General features: G+C 46.8%; 2 protein-coding genes across 6 annotated transcripts in view; both read right to left on the bottom strand.

The window, feature by feature from the left end:
- Window positions 1–32: 32 nt before the first annotated feature.
- BNIPL (BCL2 interacting protein like) lies at window positions 33–12151 on the bottom strand. Its single transcript, XM_023213658.3, has 10 exons — window positions 11643–12151; window positions 10751–10846; window positions 10221–10285; window positions 9764–9988; window positions 4157–4339; window positions 3862–3964; window positions 3571–3702; window positions 1747–1833; window positions 1465–1563; window positions 33–972 (listed from the first exon to the last, which is right to left on the bottom strand). The coding sequence occupies exons 1-10, from the start codon at window positions 11681–11683 to the stop codon at window positions 936–938; spliced, it is 1068 nt and encodes a 355-aa protein (XP_023069426.2). The 5' UTR covers window positions 11684–12151; the 3' UTR covers window positions 33–935.
- A 537-nt stretch (window positions 12152–12688) lies between these two features.
- PRUNE1 (prune exopolyphosphatase 1) overlaps window positions 12689–18544 on the bottom strand; it is a 30481-nt gene continuing 24625 nt past the window's right edge. For all 5 annotated transcript variants that reach the window (XM_023213652.1, XM_023213654.2, XM_023213653.2 and 2 more), the window contains one exon: window positions 12689–14587. In XM_023213652.1, the coding sequence (XP_023069420.1) occupies window positions 14159–14587 (429 nt within the window). In that variant the 3' untranslated portion in view covers window positions 12689–14158. The remainder of the gene's footprint in view (window positions 14588–18544) is intronic.

The following is an 18544-nucleotide window of genomic DNA, read 5'->3' as shown; positions in this document are numbered from 1 at the left end:
ATGCAAGGGGTGGTGAAAGAGTCGTTCACTTCTTTGGAGTAGAGCTTAAATGTCTCATCGCAGTTTATTAGTCTCTACAGTTCTAAATTTACTAAAGAGGGCAAAAATACAGGTTTTGAAAGCACTCCTTCCCAGGCTCACAGGCAGCAGACATGACTTAGAAGGAAAAAGGGAATACAGGGGTTCTTCAAGATTTAATGAGCTGACTCTCCCGGCTCCCAGCAGGCAGGCTGGCTGTCAAGACGGTAAGCCTCTTCCATCCAAGGTGGAAGGATCACACCCCTCCAGTTAGACAGGAGGAAAATGAGGACCCAAAAAGATCATTTGCCCAAGGTTCTACAGCTAAAGTAGGATTAAAACCCAGAGCTCTGGCCCGGTGCGGTGGCTCACACCTGTAATCTCTGCACTTTGGGAGGCTGAGGCGGGCAGATCACGAGGTCAAGAAATCGAGACCATCCTCCTGGCCAACAAGGTGAAACCCCGTCTGTACTAAAAATACAAAAAAAGTAGTTGGGCGTGGTGTGTGCCTGTAGTCTCAGCTACTCGGGATGCTGAGGCAGAAGAATGGCTCGAACCAGGAGGCAGATGTTGCAATGAGCCGAGATGGCGCCACTGCACTCCAGCTTGGCCATAGAGCCGGACTCTGTCTCAAAAAACAAAACAACCCCAGAGCTCTGCATATCCCATACAAAATGACCCTACATTCAGCCTTCCGCCCCAACAACTGGAATGAAAGTCACCCAGCAGATCAGTTTCCCAGTCTCAAAGCCCTGCTGAAGGCAGGGTCATGCAAAGGACAAAATCCCACTGAGAAGTGAAGATCCGGTGGTACTGAGATTGGGGATAAGATGATTTACAAAACAGCTCAGATGTTTCAGGGATTCGGGTGTAGGCAGATCACTAACTGGTTCTAAGGCCTTTTATCCAGTCCTATGTTAGGTCCCTCCTGAGCCATGGAGATCCCGGTCCAGCCTAGGAGAGGGAGGGGAGAGAAGGGGAGAGAAGAGGAGAGAAGAGGTTCAAGGGCAGGACTTGGGTTTTACTTTCTGGTTTGGGGAGACAAGCCAGGTGAACTGAAAGAGCTAGATGATTGGGTTGAGTCATCATTTAGCACTTTTGCTCCCTAATGCCCTCTCCCCCACTGGATATCATCTGTTCACTGCCAACACATCTCTTCCTAATTTCTAGGGCCAGTCTGAATCTCCTCTGCACTATGATTATTCCTTTATTTCTTATTGCCTCTGCACTTATATATATAGGTTTTTTAAAATTTATTCTTGTTGGATGCAGTAGTGTCCTTCATTTCTTCTCTGGGTGTGTGCAGTTTCCCCATATATATTAAAGCACCCAAAAGCAGGGCCTCTGTCTTTTCGTTCTTTTGTATGTCCCCCAAGGCATTAAAAAAGTAGGGATTGGCTTTACACATCCCACCCCCAAAGCTTTATCCTTTAGTGTGAAACTCACTGTCTGACAGCTTCAGGGATGTGGACTTGATCCAGGGATATGAGTTGGGCCAGCTCCCCCAGGCTGTCCAGAAAACGGATTTTTCGTGTGAATTTGGAACTGAAAAGAGAGAATAAACCAACTATGTTTTGTATTGGGAGACGGGTTCCCAAAAATCCTTGCAAAGAAAAATGTAGAAGTAGATTGGTTAAGGCTAGAAAGAATCAAGGTGGAGAAAGAACTTAATCTTGATTTTGAAAATGGGGGGAAGGAGAAGGGAGTCCTTGTTCCTAGAACTAGTACCTGATGAAGGGCCGAAGCAGTGCCAGAAATGCCTTCACATACCATGTAGCATGGACAACCACCAGGGCTCGCAGGTTTTTCCGTAGCCTGAAAAACAACAGGAGATCATCCTATTTCTTCGTCCACCTTTATGTGTGAAGATCAAGTAGAATTGTTTTCTGTACTGTAACTTCCTTCACTTCTCTAGTTTCTAGATTTATGTGGTACTTGGGTCTAATCCCCATTCCATCAGCTGTAATCTCAGCTCCACCCATCTTATTTAGCCCTCCATGATCCTCATTTTTAAAAAATTCTTTCAGATTTTTTTTTTTTTTTTTTTTGAGACGGAATCTTGCTCTGTCGCCAGGCTGGAGTGCAGTGGTGCGATCTCGGCTCACTGCAACCCTCCACCTCCCGGTTTCAAGCAATTCTTCTGCCTCAGCCTCCCAAGTAGCTGGGATTATAGGCACATGCCACCATGCCCAGCTAATTTTTGTATATTTTTAGTAGAGATGGTGACTTGTCACCATGTTGGCCAGGCTGGTCTTGAACTCCTCACCTTGTGATCCTCCCACCTCGGCCTTCCAAAGTGCTGGGATTACAGACATGAGCCACCGCGCCCGGCCACCAGGTCTTTTTCTGTTCCATTTCCCTCTTGTGCCCTACCCTTGCGTAAGTTCCTTTTGCATGCTTTTATATCGCTCCATGACCAAGATTACTTATAAAACTCTAGGTGGAAGAAGACCAGCAAGGACAAAAAAGGGAAAGGGGGCAAGAAGAGAAAAGTGAGCAAAGGGAGATAGGGGAACCAAAAGGGGAAAAAAAATTCCTGAGAAGGAAAAGAAGACGTAGGGCCAGGGACAGTGTCTCACGCCTGTAATCCCAGCACTTTGGGAGGCTGAGGCAGGCAGATCACCTGAGCTCAGGAGTTTCAAGACTGGCCCGAGAAACATGGCAAAATCCTGTCTCTAACAACAACAACAACAAAATACAAAAATTAGCTAGGCATGGTGGTGGCGCATGCTTGTACTTCCAGCTACTTGGAAGGCTAAGGTGGGAGAGTGGCTTAAGTCAGGGAGGCAGAGGTTCCAGTGAGCCATGATCACACCACTGCACTACAGCCTGGTGACAGAGAAGACACATAGGTCAGTGATGAAGGCAGATAAGAAGATAATGGAGGTATGGAAAGGGACATAAATAGCAAGACTGAGAAAAGAGAAGAGTGCTTTCTGTGTGCCAGGCAATATGCCACACTAATTTAATTGCTTTTCACAAATACCCAGTGGCAAAAGTATAATCATTGCCATTTTACAGATAAAGAAGCTAAAGTGGCCAGGTGCAGTGGCTCATGCCTATAATCCCAGCACTTTGGGAGACGGGCAGATCACTTGAGCTCAGGAGTTTGAGACCAGCCTGGGCAAAATGGTGAAACTCCATCTCTACAAAAAATACAAAAGTTAGCCGGGCATGGTGGCCCATGCCTGTAGTCCCAGTTACTTGGGAGGCTGAGGTAGGAAGATCGCTTGAGCCTGGCAGGCAGAGGTGGCAGTGAGCCGAGATCGTGCCACTGTACTCCAGTCTGGATGACACAGCCAGCTGAAGCTGAAGCCCAGGGAGGTTAAGTGACTTGTCCAAAGCCATATAGCTAGTAAATGGTAATGTGGTAATGGCAAGATTTAAAGCTAGATTTCCCTGACTCCAAGAGAGGACAGAAGACAAAAGAGCTGGGAAAGGAACGTGGAAGGAAAAAGACAATAGGAAAGGACTAAATGGAAGGAGAAATAATAGAAAGGTGGGAAAAAAAGATGAGATAGACAGTTGTAGCCCTCTCATCCCAGGTCTTACCGCCGATCCAGGGTATGGTAACACTGGCGTATCCAGCTCAGAGGTGGAACTTGGGCCCTGCTTGTGCCTCCACTCAAATGAACAAGCAGGTAATTTTCAGCTACTAGCAGCTCCAGAGTTCCCACCATATACCTGGGGGGATGAAATTGCAGGGAAGGTATGTGTTGGGGGTTTCAGGGAGTGAGAGGAACATTACTGTACTCTCCCATCAGCTACTGATCTTTGAAGGAGTTCTTTTTTACTTTTCCCTCCCTAACACTGCCCTGTAGCCCTTCAGGCCTTCCACCTCACCTAAACAAGTGTTCCATGACATAGGTGTAGTTGGGGATGCTGCTTCTAGGTAGATAACAGGAAGCAAAAAGGATGACAGCATTGAGGCCATCACCGTGGTAACCTGGAGAGTATAAGGGGAAAATTCATTTGGTCAACAAATATGTATTGACAGATAGTATATCTGTTTAAGTTGAGGGACTCTGAGGGTCTTTGGAAGTTACAGGATAGATTTTGGATCCAATGACTGAGTCTCCAGCTTAGGCATTTTATTAAGAAGCCATAGCTCTTACCCTCCATTTATGCTAGCCATTACCTCCATGAGACAGGACTTTCTTATAGGGCTCAATGATAGTCATGTCTACGCGTTGCTCCCGTGGTCCGATTCGGAACACCCTCCAGTGACGTCCATCTTCTCCAGCCACATCCCACATACAACCTCGGCCCAGCCTTTCAGCTGCCTCACTGGCGCCCAGACCCTCTGCCCGGGGTAGTTCATCTAAAAGAGAGGGATGGGGAAGGATGAGGCAGATTTTCTACCTTCAGTTTTTTGTAACTTCCTCAGATTCCTAGTTTGTTACTCTAATCTGTCATTCCTCGATTTTTTCCTTTTTTTTTTTTTCCTTTTTTTTGAGACAGAGTCTCACTCTGCCACTCAGGCTGGAGTGCAGTGGTGCAATCTCAGCTCACTGCAACCTCCGCCTCCCAGGCTCAAGTGATCCTCCCATCTCAGTCTCCTGAGTAGCTGGAACCACAAGCATGTGCCACCACGTTCAGCTAATTTTTTGGTAGAGATGGGGTTGTACCATGTTGCCCAGGCTGGTCTCAAATTCCTGAGCTCAAGCGATCTACCTACCTTGGCCTCCCAAAGTGCTGGGATTACAGGCGTGAGTCACTGCATCTGGCCTTTTCCTTGACTCTTTAGCCCTGTTTTGTCCCATCAACCCAATATCTTGCTGGTTTCTTTCTCCTGTGACTCACTATCTTCACCTTTTAACTAGATGATGGACTTAGGATGACCTTGCACGATGACCCTTAGCAGTATCAGGTATTTTTTGAGATTCTTTCTTTTCTTTTTTTTTTGAGATGGTGTCTCATTCTGTCGCCCAGGCTGGAGTGCAGTGGCGCAATCTTGGCTCACTGCAAACTCCACCTCCCGGTTCATGCCATTCTCCTGCCTCAGCCTCCTGAGTAGCTGGGACTACAGGCACCTGCCACCACGCCTGGCTAATTTTTTTTTGTATTTTAGTAGAGACGGGGTTTCACTGTGTTAGCCAGGATGGTCTCGATCTCCTGACCTTGTGATTCACCCGCCTCGGCCTCCCAAAGTGCTGGGATTATAGGCATGAGCCACTGAGCCTGGCTGAGATTCTTTCTTTCTTTAAATGATTTTCCCTAGGTGAGCTCATCTAGTCCCATGTCTTCAGTTCCACCAGTAAGGAAATGATGTCTGTAATCACAAATTTGCCTCTCTAACCCAGGCTTCTTTTTTTTTTTTTTTTTTTTTTTGAGATAGAGTCTTACTCTGTAGCCCACGCTGGAGTGCAGTGGCACAGTGGCACAATCTCAGCTCACTGCAACCTCCACTTCCTGGGCTCAAGCGATTCTCTAGCCTCAGGCTCCCGTGTAGCTGGGACCACAGGCATGCACCACCACGCCCAGCTAATTTTTGCATTTTTTGTAGAAACAGGGTTTTGCCATGTTGCCTAGGCTGGTCTTGAACTCCTGAGTTCAAAGCAATCAGCCCACCTTGGCCTCCCAAAGTGCTGGGATTACAGGCATGAGCTACCACACCCAGCCTCTAACCCAGGCTTCTGTTCTAACTCTAGCCTTATCCCTAAATGCCTAGAGTGTACATCTTCACTTGGTGTCTCCTTGTTATCAACAAATCACCAGATTCAAAAGGGAACTCAAGGCTGTGCTCAGTGGCTCGTGCCTGTAATCCCAGCACTTTGGGAGGCCAAGGCAAGAAGACTGCTTGAAGCCAGGAGTTTGAGACCAGCCTGGGCAACAAAGTGAGACCTCATCTTTACAAAAAATTTAAAAAAAAATAAAACCACAAATTACAAAACAATAAAAACAACAACAAAATAGAACTCAAAATCATTCTCTTCTGCTTTGGGGGGCCAAGGTGGGAGGATCACTTGTGCCCAGGAATTCAAGGCTTTAGTGAGCTGTGATCATACCACTGTACTCTAGCCTGAGTGACAGAGTAAGACTTTGTCTCTGAAAAAATACTAATAATACAGCCTGGGCAACAAGAGCGAGACTGTCTCAAAAAAAAACCAATTATAATAATAAATAAATCATTCTTCTTTTTTTTTTTTTTTTGAGACGGAGTCTCGCTCTGTCGCCCAGGCTGGAGTGCAGTGGCCGGATCTCAGCTCACTGCAAGCTCCGCCTCCCGGGTTTACACCATTCTCCTGCCTCAGCTTCCCGAGTAGCTGGGACTACAGGCGCCCGCCACCTCGCCCAGCTAGTTTTTTGTATTTTTTTAGTAGAGATGGGGTTTCACCATGTTAGCCAGGATGGTCTCGATCTCCTGACCTCGTGATCCGCCCGTCTCGGCCTCCCAAAGTGCTGGGATTACAGGCTTGAGCCACTGCGCCCGGCCTAAATAAATCATTCTTCTTATTCTCCCTCATATTTCCTATTTCCTTTTTTTTTTTTTTTTTTCTGAGATGGAATCTTGCTCTGTTGCCCAGGCTGGAGTGCAGTGGTGCGATCTTGGCTCACTGCAACCTCCATCTCCCAGGTTCAAGTGATTCTCCTGCCTAGTCTCCCGAGTAGCTGGGACTACAGGTGCACGCCACCCCAGCTAACAAATTTTTTGTATTTTTAGTAGAGACAAGGTTTTGTCTTGTTGGCCAGGCTTGTCTCGAACTCCTGACCTCAGGTGATCCGCCTGCCTTGGCCTCCCAAAGTGCTAGGATTACAGGCATGAGCCACTGTGCCCGGCCATATTTCCTATATTGATGAATGACTCAATCCATCTAGCTGCCTGAATGAGAAAACTGTATTATTATTATTGTTGTTGTTGTTTTCTTTTAGAGATAGGGACTCACTCTGCTACCCAAGCTGGAGTACAGTGGCTCGACCTTTGCTCACTGCAGCTTTGACCTCCTGGGCTCAAGTGATACTCCCACCCCAGCTTCCCAAGCAGCTAGGGCTATGGGTACACATCAGCACACCTGGCTAGTGAGAAAACTGCATGTCATGTGAAACGCTTTCTTCTCTATCAGCCCTGAAATCAACTGGACTCCAGATTGTCTTCCATCTATCTCTATGATATTCTTTCATCATCCTTTCCATACTGCTATCCTGGTTTGTGTTCTTAGTATTTCTCACCTGGCCTTGGTACTAGCCTCCTGACTGCTTTCCCTGCCTCTAGTCTGTTTTTTTCCAATCCACTCTCTATACCACTGCTAGAGCAAGTTTTCCTGTCTTCTCTACCTTTTTTTTTTTTTGAGACAGGGTCTCACTCTGTCTTCTAGGCTGGAGTGGAGTGGCATGATCTTGGCTTACTGCAACCTCGACTTCCCAGGCTCAGGTGATCCTCCCACCTCAGCCTCCCGAGTAGCTGGGACTACAGATGTGTGCCACAAAGCCCGGCCAATTTAAAAAAAAAATTTTTTTTGTAGAAATAGGGTTTCACTTTGTTGCCCAGGTTGGTCCCAACTCCTGGGCTCAGGTGATCTGCCTTCCTCAGCCTCCCAAAGTGTTGGGATTACAGGTGTGAGCCACTGCACCCAGCCTCTTTAGCTTTTTATTCAAATGATAATATATTATACCTACCATTCTGCATGATCTTTCCATAGCAAGAAAGAGCTGCTTCTTTTTTTTATTTTTTATTTTTGAGATGGAGTTTTGCTTGCCACCCAGGCTGGAGTACAATGGCGCGATCTTGGCTCACCGCAACCTCTGCCTCCCAGGTTCAAGCAATTCTCCTGCCTCAGCCTCCCGAGTAGGTGGGATTACAGGTGTGTGCCACCATGCCCAGCTAATTCTGTATTTTTAGTAGAGATGGGATTTCTCCATGTTGGTCAGGCTGGTCTAGAACTCCTGACCTCAGGTGATCCAACCACCTCAGCCTACCAAAGTGCTGAGATTACAGGCATGAGCCACTGCTCCCGGCCTAAGAACTGCTTCATTTTAAAAAATGGTTTCATAGCCAGGCACAGTGGCTAACGCCTATAATCCCAACACTTTGGGAGACTGAGGCAGGAGGATTGCTTGAGGCCAGGAGTTCAAGACCAGCCTGGGCAACATAGCAAGACCCTGTCTCTACAAAAATATATAAAAATCAGCCAGGTGTGGTGGCGTGTGCCTATAGTCCCAGATACTTGGGAGGCTGAGGCAGGAGGATTGCTTGAGCCTAGGAGGTTGAGGCTGCAGTGAGCCAAGATCGTGCCATTGCACTCCAGACTGGGCAACAGAGTAAGACTGTCTCAAAAACAAAATGTTGCCTAGTATTTAGTATTCCATTGGATGGATGCACCATAACAAACGTAATATCTTACTGCTGGATCTTTAGGTTGTTTCCAATCTTTTCAGAGTCATTAAATTTGATCATGTTACTCCTTTCATTAAAACCTTACTGGGCCAGGCATGTGGCTCACACCTGTAATCCCAGCACATTGGGAGGCCAAGGCAGGCAGATCACTTGAGGCCAGGAGCTCAAGATCAGCCTGGCCAACATGGTGAAACTCCATCTCTACTAAAAACATAAAAATTAGCCAGACGTGGTAGTGCACGTCGGTAATCCCAGCTACTCAGGGGGCTGAGGAACAAGAATCACTTGAACCCAGGAAGCAGAGGTTGCAGTGAGCCTATATCGCACCACTCTACTCCAGCCTGGGCAACAGGGCAAGACTCTGTATCAAAAACAAAAAACAAAAAAACTTATCATGACTCCCTATTGTCTACAAGATAAAACCTAAACTCCTTAGCATGGCAGCAAGGGCCTCCATGATGTGACCTTTGTCTACTTAACCCAGCAGCACTATCTTTTGTCATTCTCTCTTCACCTCCCAGCCCTTCATATTAAAATAGTCATGCTCATACTTTGAATTCCCCAACATGCCATGCTATTGCTTGAGTTGCTTCTGCTTCTTTTCCTTAGAATGCCCTCTCTCCAACTACCTGACAAATGTCAGCTTCAGCTTTCAACACTTAGCTCAGAATCATCTCCTTCATGAAGCCTTTCCTAACATCTCTCACGTAGAACTGACTTTTCCTTGTCCCTGTCTACACTGTACCCTAGACATATATAGATCATAACCTTTAACTGTATTTTTTTTTTTTTTTGAGATGGAGTCTTGCTCTGTCGCCCAGGCTGGAGTGCAGTGGCACCATCTCGGCTCACTGCAGGCTCCACTCCTGAATTCATGCCATTCTCCTGCCTCAGCCTCCCGAGTAGCTGGGACTACCGGCTCCCGCCACCACGCCCAGCTAATTTTTTGTATTTTTCGTAGAGACAGGGTTTCACCGTGTTAGCCAGGATGGTCTCGATCTCCAGACCTTGTGATCCACCCGCTTTGGCCTCCCAAAGTGCTGGGATCACAGGTGTGAGCCACCGCGCCTGGCTCCTGCAATTATTTTTATATGTTTATTTCCTACTAAGCAGGGAATTACCTGTAGGGCCTCTCTCATTCATCTTTATAACCCCAGTCCTATACATGATAGTATATAACAGGCATTATACTAAATTTTCCTTAATAAACAAAGGGCTCCCCTCCCCCTCTATTGACTACTCTCACATTGGACCCATAAGCCCTACTGTTCCATTTGAGGAAACTAATTTTGCTGGCTGTAGCCCTTGGTCCCACCTTATTAGTTCTAACTGCAGTCCCATTAAGTCCATCCTGATCCTTTAGCTCTAGCCTCTACTTCTACCAGCTGAGTCCTCTGGTTTGTTTCCCACCTTCCCATTCAAATTCATGTCCACTGTCCAGCTGCTCCGAGTCTGAAGGTGTCTCCAATTCGTCTACCTCCAGGTCAGAACTGCCATCAGGAGAGGAAGGCGTAGACTGGGTGGGCGAAGCTCCATCATTTCCAGGCCCCTTAGTCAGACTCAGTCGCAACTCTGGGGCAGAAAGACGCTTGCGCATGGGGCGCTGGCCACACAGGGCTAAAGTGCTGGGAGTACCTGCAGTTGGAGAAAGGGGGAAAAAGAGAACCAAGATGGGTGTGTGCGTTGGAGGGCCGAGAGGGCTAGAATTCCTATATGTGAAATTGATAATATGGGGTGAATGCTGAAGAAGGACTGACGCAGGGGAGATTTGGGGAAGGGGGAAATGGAACTGTAAAAGGATAGAGGTGGTATAGCCCTTTACTGCACTAGAATCAAGAACTTGAGGCCTGGTTTCTACTTGACCTACCTGCCTGTGAATCTCCTTTAGGGTCTCCAGGATCTTCAGAAGGGTCAACCTCCTCAGGAAGCAATCTAGAGGGGAAGAGATTAAAAGGCGGCAGAGATATACACCAAAGGCATCAAGCCAGGACTCAATATATAGGTTCTCTCTCCCCACCATGATTTTATCACCTATGCTTTCTTTTTTATTATTATTTTTTGAGACAGGGTCTCACTCTGTTGCCCAGGCTGGAATGCAGTGGCACAATCACAGCTTACTGCAGCCTCTACCTCCAGGGCTCAAGCAATCCTCCCACCTCAGCCTCCTGAGTAGCTGGGACTACAGGTACACACCACCACACCTGGCTAAATTTTATATTTTTGTAGAGATGGGGTTATGCCATGTTGCTCAGAGAAGTCTTGAACTTCTGAGCTCAAGTGATCCACCTGCCTCGGCCACCCAAAGTGCTGGGATTACAGCCATGAGCTGCTGCGCCATCCCCTCCATCCATTCGTGACCATCCCTCCCTTCTCCCAGCCGCCCTCACACATCCTCACCTAGGGAATTCTTCATCCTGCCATTCCTCCTTCAGCTCCAATTCCCCATGTCTCAGGGCTGCTCCTAGTTCTGGTGCTTCTGCAATCTCCCTGACCCTAAGACAGCCCCCCAAGAAGAAAAGATTAAGGGAATTGAATAGTAGGTAAGAATAATTGAAATGAAGAACGGTAATTGAGATACAGAGCAGAGGGCAGGCCTTCAAAAGAACTCAGATCTCTTGCCTCCTATATAGATGTTTCTCTTCCCTTCACCACTTGCTAGATTACCTGCTTGTTGGGTTTGAGAGCAGAGGAAAGATAGAATGTAAACTTAATCATATTTACCTCTATAGCAACTGCTCCACCTACGAAGTTGGGGTTAGAGATATCCCACATTACAATTGGCTGGAACCCAGCTAGACCCACCCAGCTATCACTGAGCAAAGTCAGGAAGACGGCACCTAGTCAGGCCTGCCTTTCCTCCACCCAGCTGGGGAGTGGCTAAGGGAAAACATGGCATAGGTGGAGGGGTGGAGGAAGAAGGTAAGGAGAAAGATTTGCCACAACGAGAACCTGGACCTAAACTCAGTTCTGGTTCAGCTTTCCTAATGGCCATTCTGGAGGGTGAGGGTTAGAAAATAAAGAACACAGGCAGATTTATCAGATACAACATATTATAAAAACTTCCTTTATTTTTAAACCGGGAATTATCCCGGAATCCCCTGTGCCCCAGATCCATACCATACTGACATTTCCTACCTAAAACCACCCTCATCCCTTCTCTGCAAATTCTCTTACAGTCTTGTCTCCTTGAGGAACCCGAGATTTGACCCAGTAAGAGCTGGGTGGTGGAGAAGTCTCTCAGGACTATTTATTCCCTGTTACCAATCAAGTGAGCCAAGATCTTACTTACCCAACATCTGTCTTTTTTCCTGCCTCTTGTATCGTTCCCATCTTCACAAGTCTTCCTGCCTCCTTCTTTAAACACCTAGGAGTTGTTGGGGAGCTGGTTGTCCCAGCCTCCAACACTTCTTTACCTCTTTTCTGTCTCAGCTGTTGTAGTTCTTGCCTCCAAGGAGGGAGGTGTGGAGGGGAGGTAACCTCATCTTCAAACAGGTTTTGCCACCTCCTCTCCCCAGGAGCAGGTTTGCCCAAAAGAAAAACCCTGCCTCCTGTGAGGGGGTGGATTTTGGGGAGGAGAGTGCATTTTCTAGGGGGGGCCAGCCTTGGGTGAGTCTAGGAAAGCAATTGTTCTCCTTTCTAGACTCCATATATCCCTCTCAAAGTTGCTCTTTACACAAACAAGCAAAAAACCAGTAGGAACAGTTGTGTTTCTGGCTGGGCGTGGTGGCTCACGCCTGTACCAACACTTGGGGAGGCTGAGGCGGGCGGATCACCTGAGGTCAGGAGTTTGAGACCAGCCTGACCAACATGGAGAAACGCCGTCTCTACTAGAAATACAAAAAAAAAAAAAAAAATTATCCAGGCATGGTGGCGCATGCCTGCAATCCCAGCTGCTCAGAAGGCTGAGGCAGGAGAATTGCTTGAACCTGGGAGGCGGAGGTTGCAGTGGGCCGAGATTGCGCCATTGCACTGCAGCCAGGGCAACAAGAGTGAAACTCCGTCTCAAAAAAAAAAAAAAAGAAAAGAAAAAAAAAAGAAAAAGAAACCATTGTGTGTGTTTCTAAGACTATGTTATCTTGGGTCTACTTTTCAAGCATAAGGAAAACTGGGGAAACGGAAGCATGTTATAAGGAGGTTTCTGGGAGAATAAACAAGTTGAATGGGAGGCTGAGGATGAGGGGAGACAGAAGCCTGTTGCTCCTTATTCCCAAAAAGAGTCAACAGAAAGAAGACATTAAGTATAGAAGGAAGAAGGGAGATGAATTTTGAGGAGACTGAAACAATTATCAGAGAAAGGCCTGAATACACTTGTAAAAAAAGACAGTAAGACCCCCAAACAGGAAAAAAGGATTTAATACTATAACAAAATGCAAAATAAAGTACCCAAGTTACAAAACATAAATTCCTTTGGTTCATAATCACACCACTATTTTTACCTTCCACATAGCTACAGACATCATACCCTCAAAGTGAAGTCAGACTGTCCCCCTCATACTGAAGATGTCATGCCAAAACCATCACATACCCCACTGTTCAGTGAAACTGTTGGCAGCTTACATGGAACAGAGCTGTGGGGTAGGAAAAAGGGGAAAGGGTTGGGTTAAAAAAAATAGGGAGACTCTACACATGCAGAACAAGTCAGTGAGAGGGAGCTCTCTGCTGGGTCAACACATCATGAACCACACCCCTATTCATGCTACATGAGGCTGAGTCCTTGCTACAACCACACAGAAATACAGACAATCAAGTGAACCTGAGCACCCCCAGGGATAACAGAAGAAAAATACTGAGAAGCAGAGGAGAGAAAGAATGGCAGCAAGAGGCAGATCACAGAATACCAGGGAACACCTAGTCCAAACCCTGTTTTACAGATGGGGAAAGTGAGACCTGGAGTAGTGAAGTGTCTTGCCAAAATACATAGTCTATGGGAGCATTAGAACTCCATGCTTCCTTTTAATATGAGCAACGAGAAAAAGAGACTGACAAGAAATTGATAGGCCTGCTAAGGCAGGAGACAGACCCAGGCCTCTCATTCCAGTTATGCTGTCTTTTTGGAAGAGTGCCTATGAGGTCATTAAGGCCTTTCTAGGTGTTTTCTTGATTCTCAAGAATCAGGGTTCTGGGTGGCTCTGGGACAGAAGGATCCAAAGAAACAGCCAGGCCACCTGATCAGGACAGAAGACAATGGCCTCTAATCTGCTCCCAAACTAGATCTCAAACGGTCACAATAAGCTCAGAATAGAAATTCAGCGATCTCTGAATCAAACACCATCACCTAGAGGGTGGCAAAAAGAAGTCACTGAGCTAGAAATCTGCTGTAGGCTGAACACTGGAATAAGTTTCCAAAGTGCACTCTCTTTTCTCTCTAGCTTGAGGCAGGTATTCAATAAATACTTGAATGAATAAGTGAATAAATGAATACATGGAGACCATCAGTGAAAGTTCAGTTCCATGACAGATATTGGTTCTGTTCAAGATCCAAGCCGAGGACACTTTTGGGGACTACATTCTCTTTATCCCACTGTGTTGGGACTGCAGATGTGTCACATCGCGCCCCTGGCAAATAAAATAGAGAGAGGTGCAGATTTAAATAAAATTTGTCTGATTGGTAGAGATTAGGGGGAAAAGGTGGAAAGCCATTCTTAAAGCAGCTGCTTTCACTTTTTTTCTCCTTTCAGTTTTATGAGAACAGTATACCAGATCCTGGAGCAACGAAGACAGAATTGCTGAATCTCCAAACATCTCAAAACATGCATTTGAAGTCAGTCAGGTAGCCTCACCCACTACCTCCTCCCCTCTCAACAGTCATTTCTTGGACAAGGAGGCTGTGGTAGACTGTGACAGTGAGATCTGACTGCACTTCTCGAAGACAGCCTCAGCGGAGAGTTTAGGCAGCCCCTGATCTAGAGGGCACTCATCCACCAAGCTGTTCATGGGCGTGGGGGGCAGCGGAGGGTCCTCCTCATCTTGACTCAGTCCAGAAATCAGGGAGTTACTTGCCCTGTCCAATTCCTTGTCCACCTGCTCCCTGGACACATCCGCTGTCTCAGGCTGTCCTGAAGGGATCTTCATGGAGTCAAAATACACTGACAGGGCTTCCTGGAGCAGGGGAAGAAGTTTCTTCCGAGAGACCTGGGTGTTGCCTTGAAGATAGGCATGGAGGTTAGGGTGGGTGCTTGAGGCAGGGGTCAGCTTCAGGGGTGGAGAGTGGGAGCATTCCAGGACTCCACAGATCTAAAGAGGAGACAATAACAGGAAAATGATACACAACTTGCTGTAGCAAAGTGCTGAGGCTTCTAAGTGAGAGGCTTCCTCTACAGAAGAGGAAGCTTTCAAAAAGTAAGTCAGCTGAGTGCAGTGGCTCACGCCTGTAGTCCCAGCACTTTGGGAGGCCAAGGCAGGTGGATCACCTGAGGTCAGGAGTTTGAGACCAGCCTGACCATCGTGGAGAAACCTCATCTCTACTAAAAATACAAAATTAGCCGGGTCGTGGTGGCGCATGCCTATAATCCCAGCTACTTGGGAGGCTGAAGCAGAAGAATCGCTTGAACCCGGGAGACAGAGGTTGCAGTGAGCCAAGATGGTGCCATTGCACTCCAGCCCGGGCAACAAAAGTGAAACTCCGTCTCAAAAAAAAAAAAAAGTAAGTTATCCTTGAGGCCAGGCACAATGGCCCCCGCCTGTAATTCCAGCACTTTGGGAGGCCGAGGTGGGCGGATCACCTGAGGTCAGGAATTCAAGACCAGCCTTGTCAACATGGTGAAACCCTGTCTCTACTAAAAATACAAAAATTAGCCAGACATGATGGTGCACACCTGTAATCCCAGCTACTTGCAAGGCTGAGACAGGAGAATCATTTGAACCTGGGAGGCGGAGGCTGCAGTGAGCCGAGATCTCACCATTGCACTCCAGTCTGGGCAATAAAGCAAGACAAAAAAATGTAAGTTATCCAGAGTTCGGTTTTATTGTTTGCAACAGAAGGAACACTAATGTACACAGTATTTTTTTTCTTTTTTTTGAGACAGAGTCTTGCTCTGTCACCCAGGCTGGAGTGCAGTGGTGTGATCTCGGCTCACTACAACCTCCGCCTCCCTGGTTCAAGTGAATCGCCTGCCTTAGCCTCCCAAGTAGCTGGGATTACAGGCATGTATCACCAAGCCTGGCTAATATTTGTATTTTTAGTGGAAATGAGGTTACACCATGTTAGCCAGGCTGATCTCGAACTCCTGACCTCAGGTGATCCGCTCTTGCCTAGGCCTCCCAAAGTGCTAGGATTATAGGCATGAGCCACTGTGCCCGGCCCACAGTATTTTATTTTATCATATATATACATATAAAATATATGCTTTTTTTTTTTTTTTTTAAATAGAACAGGGGCCGGGCGCGGTGGCTCAAGCCTGTAATCCCAGCACTTTGGGAGGCCAAGACGGGCGGATCATGAGGTCAGGAGATCGAGACCATCCTGGCTAACACGGTGAAACCCCGTCTCTACTAAAAATACAAAAACTAGCTGGGCGAGGTGGCGGGCGCCTGTAGTCCCAGCTACTCGGGAGGCTGAGGCAGGAGAATGGCGTAAACCCGGGAGGCGGAGCTTGCGGTGAGCTGAGATCCGTCCACTGCACTCCAGTCCGGGCGACAGAGCAAGACTCCGCCTCAAAAGAAAAAAAAAAAATCTTAAATAGAACAGGGATGGGGTCTTGTTATGTTGCCCAGGCTGATCTCCAAATCCTGGTCTCAAGCAATCCTCCTGCTTCAGCCTCCCAAAGTGCTGGGATTCATACACAGTGTTTTATTTATTTTATTTTTCTTTAATTTTTTTTTTTTTTTTTTGAGATGGATTCTTGCTCTGTCACCCAGACTGGAGTACAGTGGCACGATCTCAGCTCACTGCAACCTTCGCCTCCCAGGTTCAAGCAATTCTCCTTCCTCAGCCTCCTGAGTAGCTGGGATTACAGGTGCCTGCCACCATGCCCAGCTAATTTTTGTATTTTTAGTAAGACGGGGTTTCACCATATTGGCCAGGCTGGTCTTGAACTCCTGAGCTCAGGTGATCTGCCCAGCTCAGCCTCCCAAAGTGCTGGGATTACAGGCATGAGCTACCATACCCAGCCATACACAGTACTTTAAAAACAGTAGAAACAGTTTAGATTGTATATTTCATTTTATTATTAAAGTAACTAAAGCTAAGTAAGATGATTATGAGTAAAATCATGTAAATGATGACAGTTAAACCAGAATCCAGGAACCCCAGCATCTAATCTAGTGTTGTTTCCAAGTGTATAAATGTGCTCAAGAACTTGAACTAGGATGGGACCAGAATTTATCTAGAGGCCAGAAGAGGGATGGAGGAAGAATTAATTGAACAAAATAAGATTGGTATCACTATTACCCTCACATGCAGGGAAACTGAGAATTAGATGATCAGGTAACTTGCCTAAGGTCATAATTTGCATGAAGCAAAACTGACACTAGTGGGGAAAAGAAAGAGAGATCAGCCTGTTACTGTGTCTATATAGAAAGAAGCAGACATAAGAGACTCTATTTTGTTCTGTATTTGAGATGCTGTTAATCTGTGACCCTACCCCCAACCTTGTCCTTGCAAGAGACATGGGCTGTGGTGACTCAAGGCTTAATGGATTTTGGGCTGTGCAGGATGTGCTTTGTTAAACAAGTGCCTAAAGGCTGCTTGCTGGTTAAAGGTCATCACCATTCTCTTAATCTCAAGTAAGAGAAAAGCATTTGTCTCCTGCCCCTCCCTGGGCAATGGAACATCTCCGTGTAAAACCCGATTGTATGCTTCCTTTACTGAGCAAGGAGAAAACCGCCTTTAGGAATAAGGTGGGGCTTGCTGGAGCAATGCTGCTAAAAGGTTTATGGAGAGTTTGCATATGCATCTCAAGGCACAGCATTTTCCTTTAAACTTATTCATGTCACAGGGATTTTTGTTCATATGTCTTACTGCTGATTTCCTCCCTACAATGATCCTATTGTCCAGCCACTCCCTTATCTTTAAGATGGTAAACATAATTATCAATAAATACTGAGGGAACGCAGTGACCGGGCCGGCGTGGGTCCTCTGTAAGCTGAGTGGCGGTCCCCTGGGCCCCACCTTTCTTTCTCTATACTTGTCTCTGTGTCTTATTTCTTTTCTCAAGTCTCTCGTTCCACCTAACGAGAAACACCCACAGGTGTGGAGGGGCAGGCCACCCCTTCAGACACTGAGCCCAGAGCTGTCACCAAAGCCAGTGTTCTAAATCAATATATTATACTACCCCTAACATAGGAGAAAGAGAGGAGATGGTAGAGTAGACTGTGAGAAAAGTATTCCTGGCTGGGCATAGTGGCCCACACCTGTAGTTCCAGAATTTTGGGAAGCTGAGGCTGGTGGATTACTTGAGTCCAGAAGTTTGAGACCAGCCTGGGCAATGTAGCGAGACCCTGCCCCTACAAAAAATACCAAAAAAAATTAGCTGGCCATGGTGGTGGGCCTGGAGCCCCAGCTACTTAGGAAGCTGGGAGGACTGCTTGAACCAGGGAGGCAGAGGTTGCAGTAAGCTGAGATTGTGCCATTGCACCACTCCAGCCTGGGCAACAAAGTGAGACATCTCAAAAAAAGAGAGAGAGAAAAGGACTCCTGTTTCTAAGCATAGGGGCAGCCTGGACAATGGTAGAGTCATTAGAAATCCACACAGCTGGCCGGGCTTTTCTTCATGAAAGATTAGTAGGAGCCACTATTTACAAAGTGCTTACTCTGCTCCAGAAGTGTGCTTTACACATGATATTATGTTTAATGATCATAGTAGAATTAGCAGTAGATACTATTATGCCATTTCCAGATGCAGAAGTCAACTGACTTGCCTTAGCTCAAAGAGTAAGAGGCAAATCTAGAACAGAAAAACACATCTACCTGACTTTAAAAACTGCAGTTCTTGGCTGGGCGCAGTGGCTCAAGCCTGTAATCCCAGCACTTTGGGAGGCCGAGACGGGCGGATCATGAGGTCAGGAGATCGAGACCATCCTGGCTAACATGGTGAAACCCCGTCTCTACTAAAAAATACAAAAAACTAGCCGGGCGATTTGGCGGGCGCCTGTAGTCCCACCTACTTGGGAGGCTGAGGCAGGAGAATGGTGTAAACCCAGGAGGCGGAGCTTGCAGTGAGCTGAGATCCGGCCACTGCACTCCAGCCTGGG

This window comes from Piliocolobus tephrosceles, chromosome 1 (assembly GCF_002776525.5).
Source record: "Piliocolobus tephrosceles isolate RC106 chromosome 1, ASM277652v3, whole genome shotgun sequence".
Classification (NCBI taxonomy): Eukaryota; Metazoa; Chordata; class Mammalia; order Primates; family Cercopithecidae; genus Piliocolobus; species Piliocolobus tephrosceles.
This window is presented reverse-complemented; position numbering and strand designations above follow the sequence as displayed.

Bases quoted from the DNA above. Each gene is read 5' to 3' on its own strand.
- BNIPL (XM_023213658.3), bottom strand. From the start codon at position 11,683: ATGGGAACGATACAAGAGGCAGGAAAAAAGACAGATGTTGG. The intron at 10,286-10,750 runs GTGAGGATGTGT...CTTCCCCTCTAG, and splicing joins CAGGATGAAGAATTCCCTAG to ATTGCTTCCTGAGGAGGTTG. The intron at 3,965-4,156 runs GTAATGGCTAGC...TATACTCTCCAG, and splicing joins GAAAGTCCTGTCTCATGGAG to GTTACCACGGTGATGGCCTC.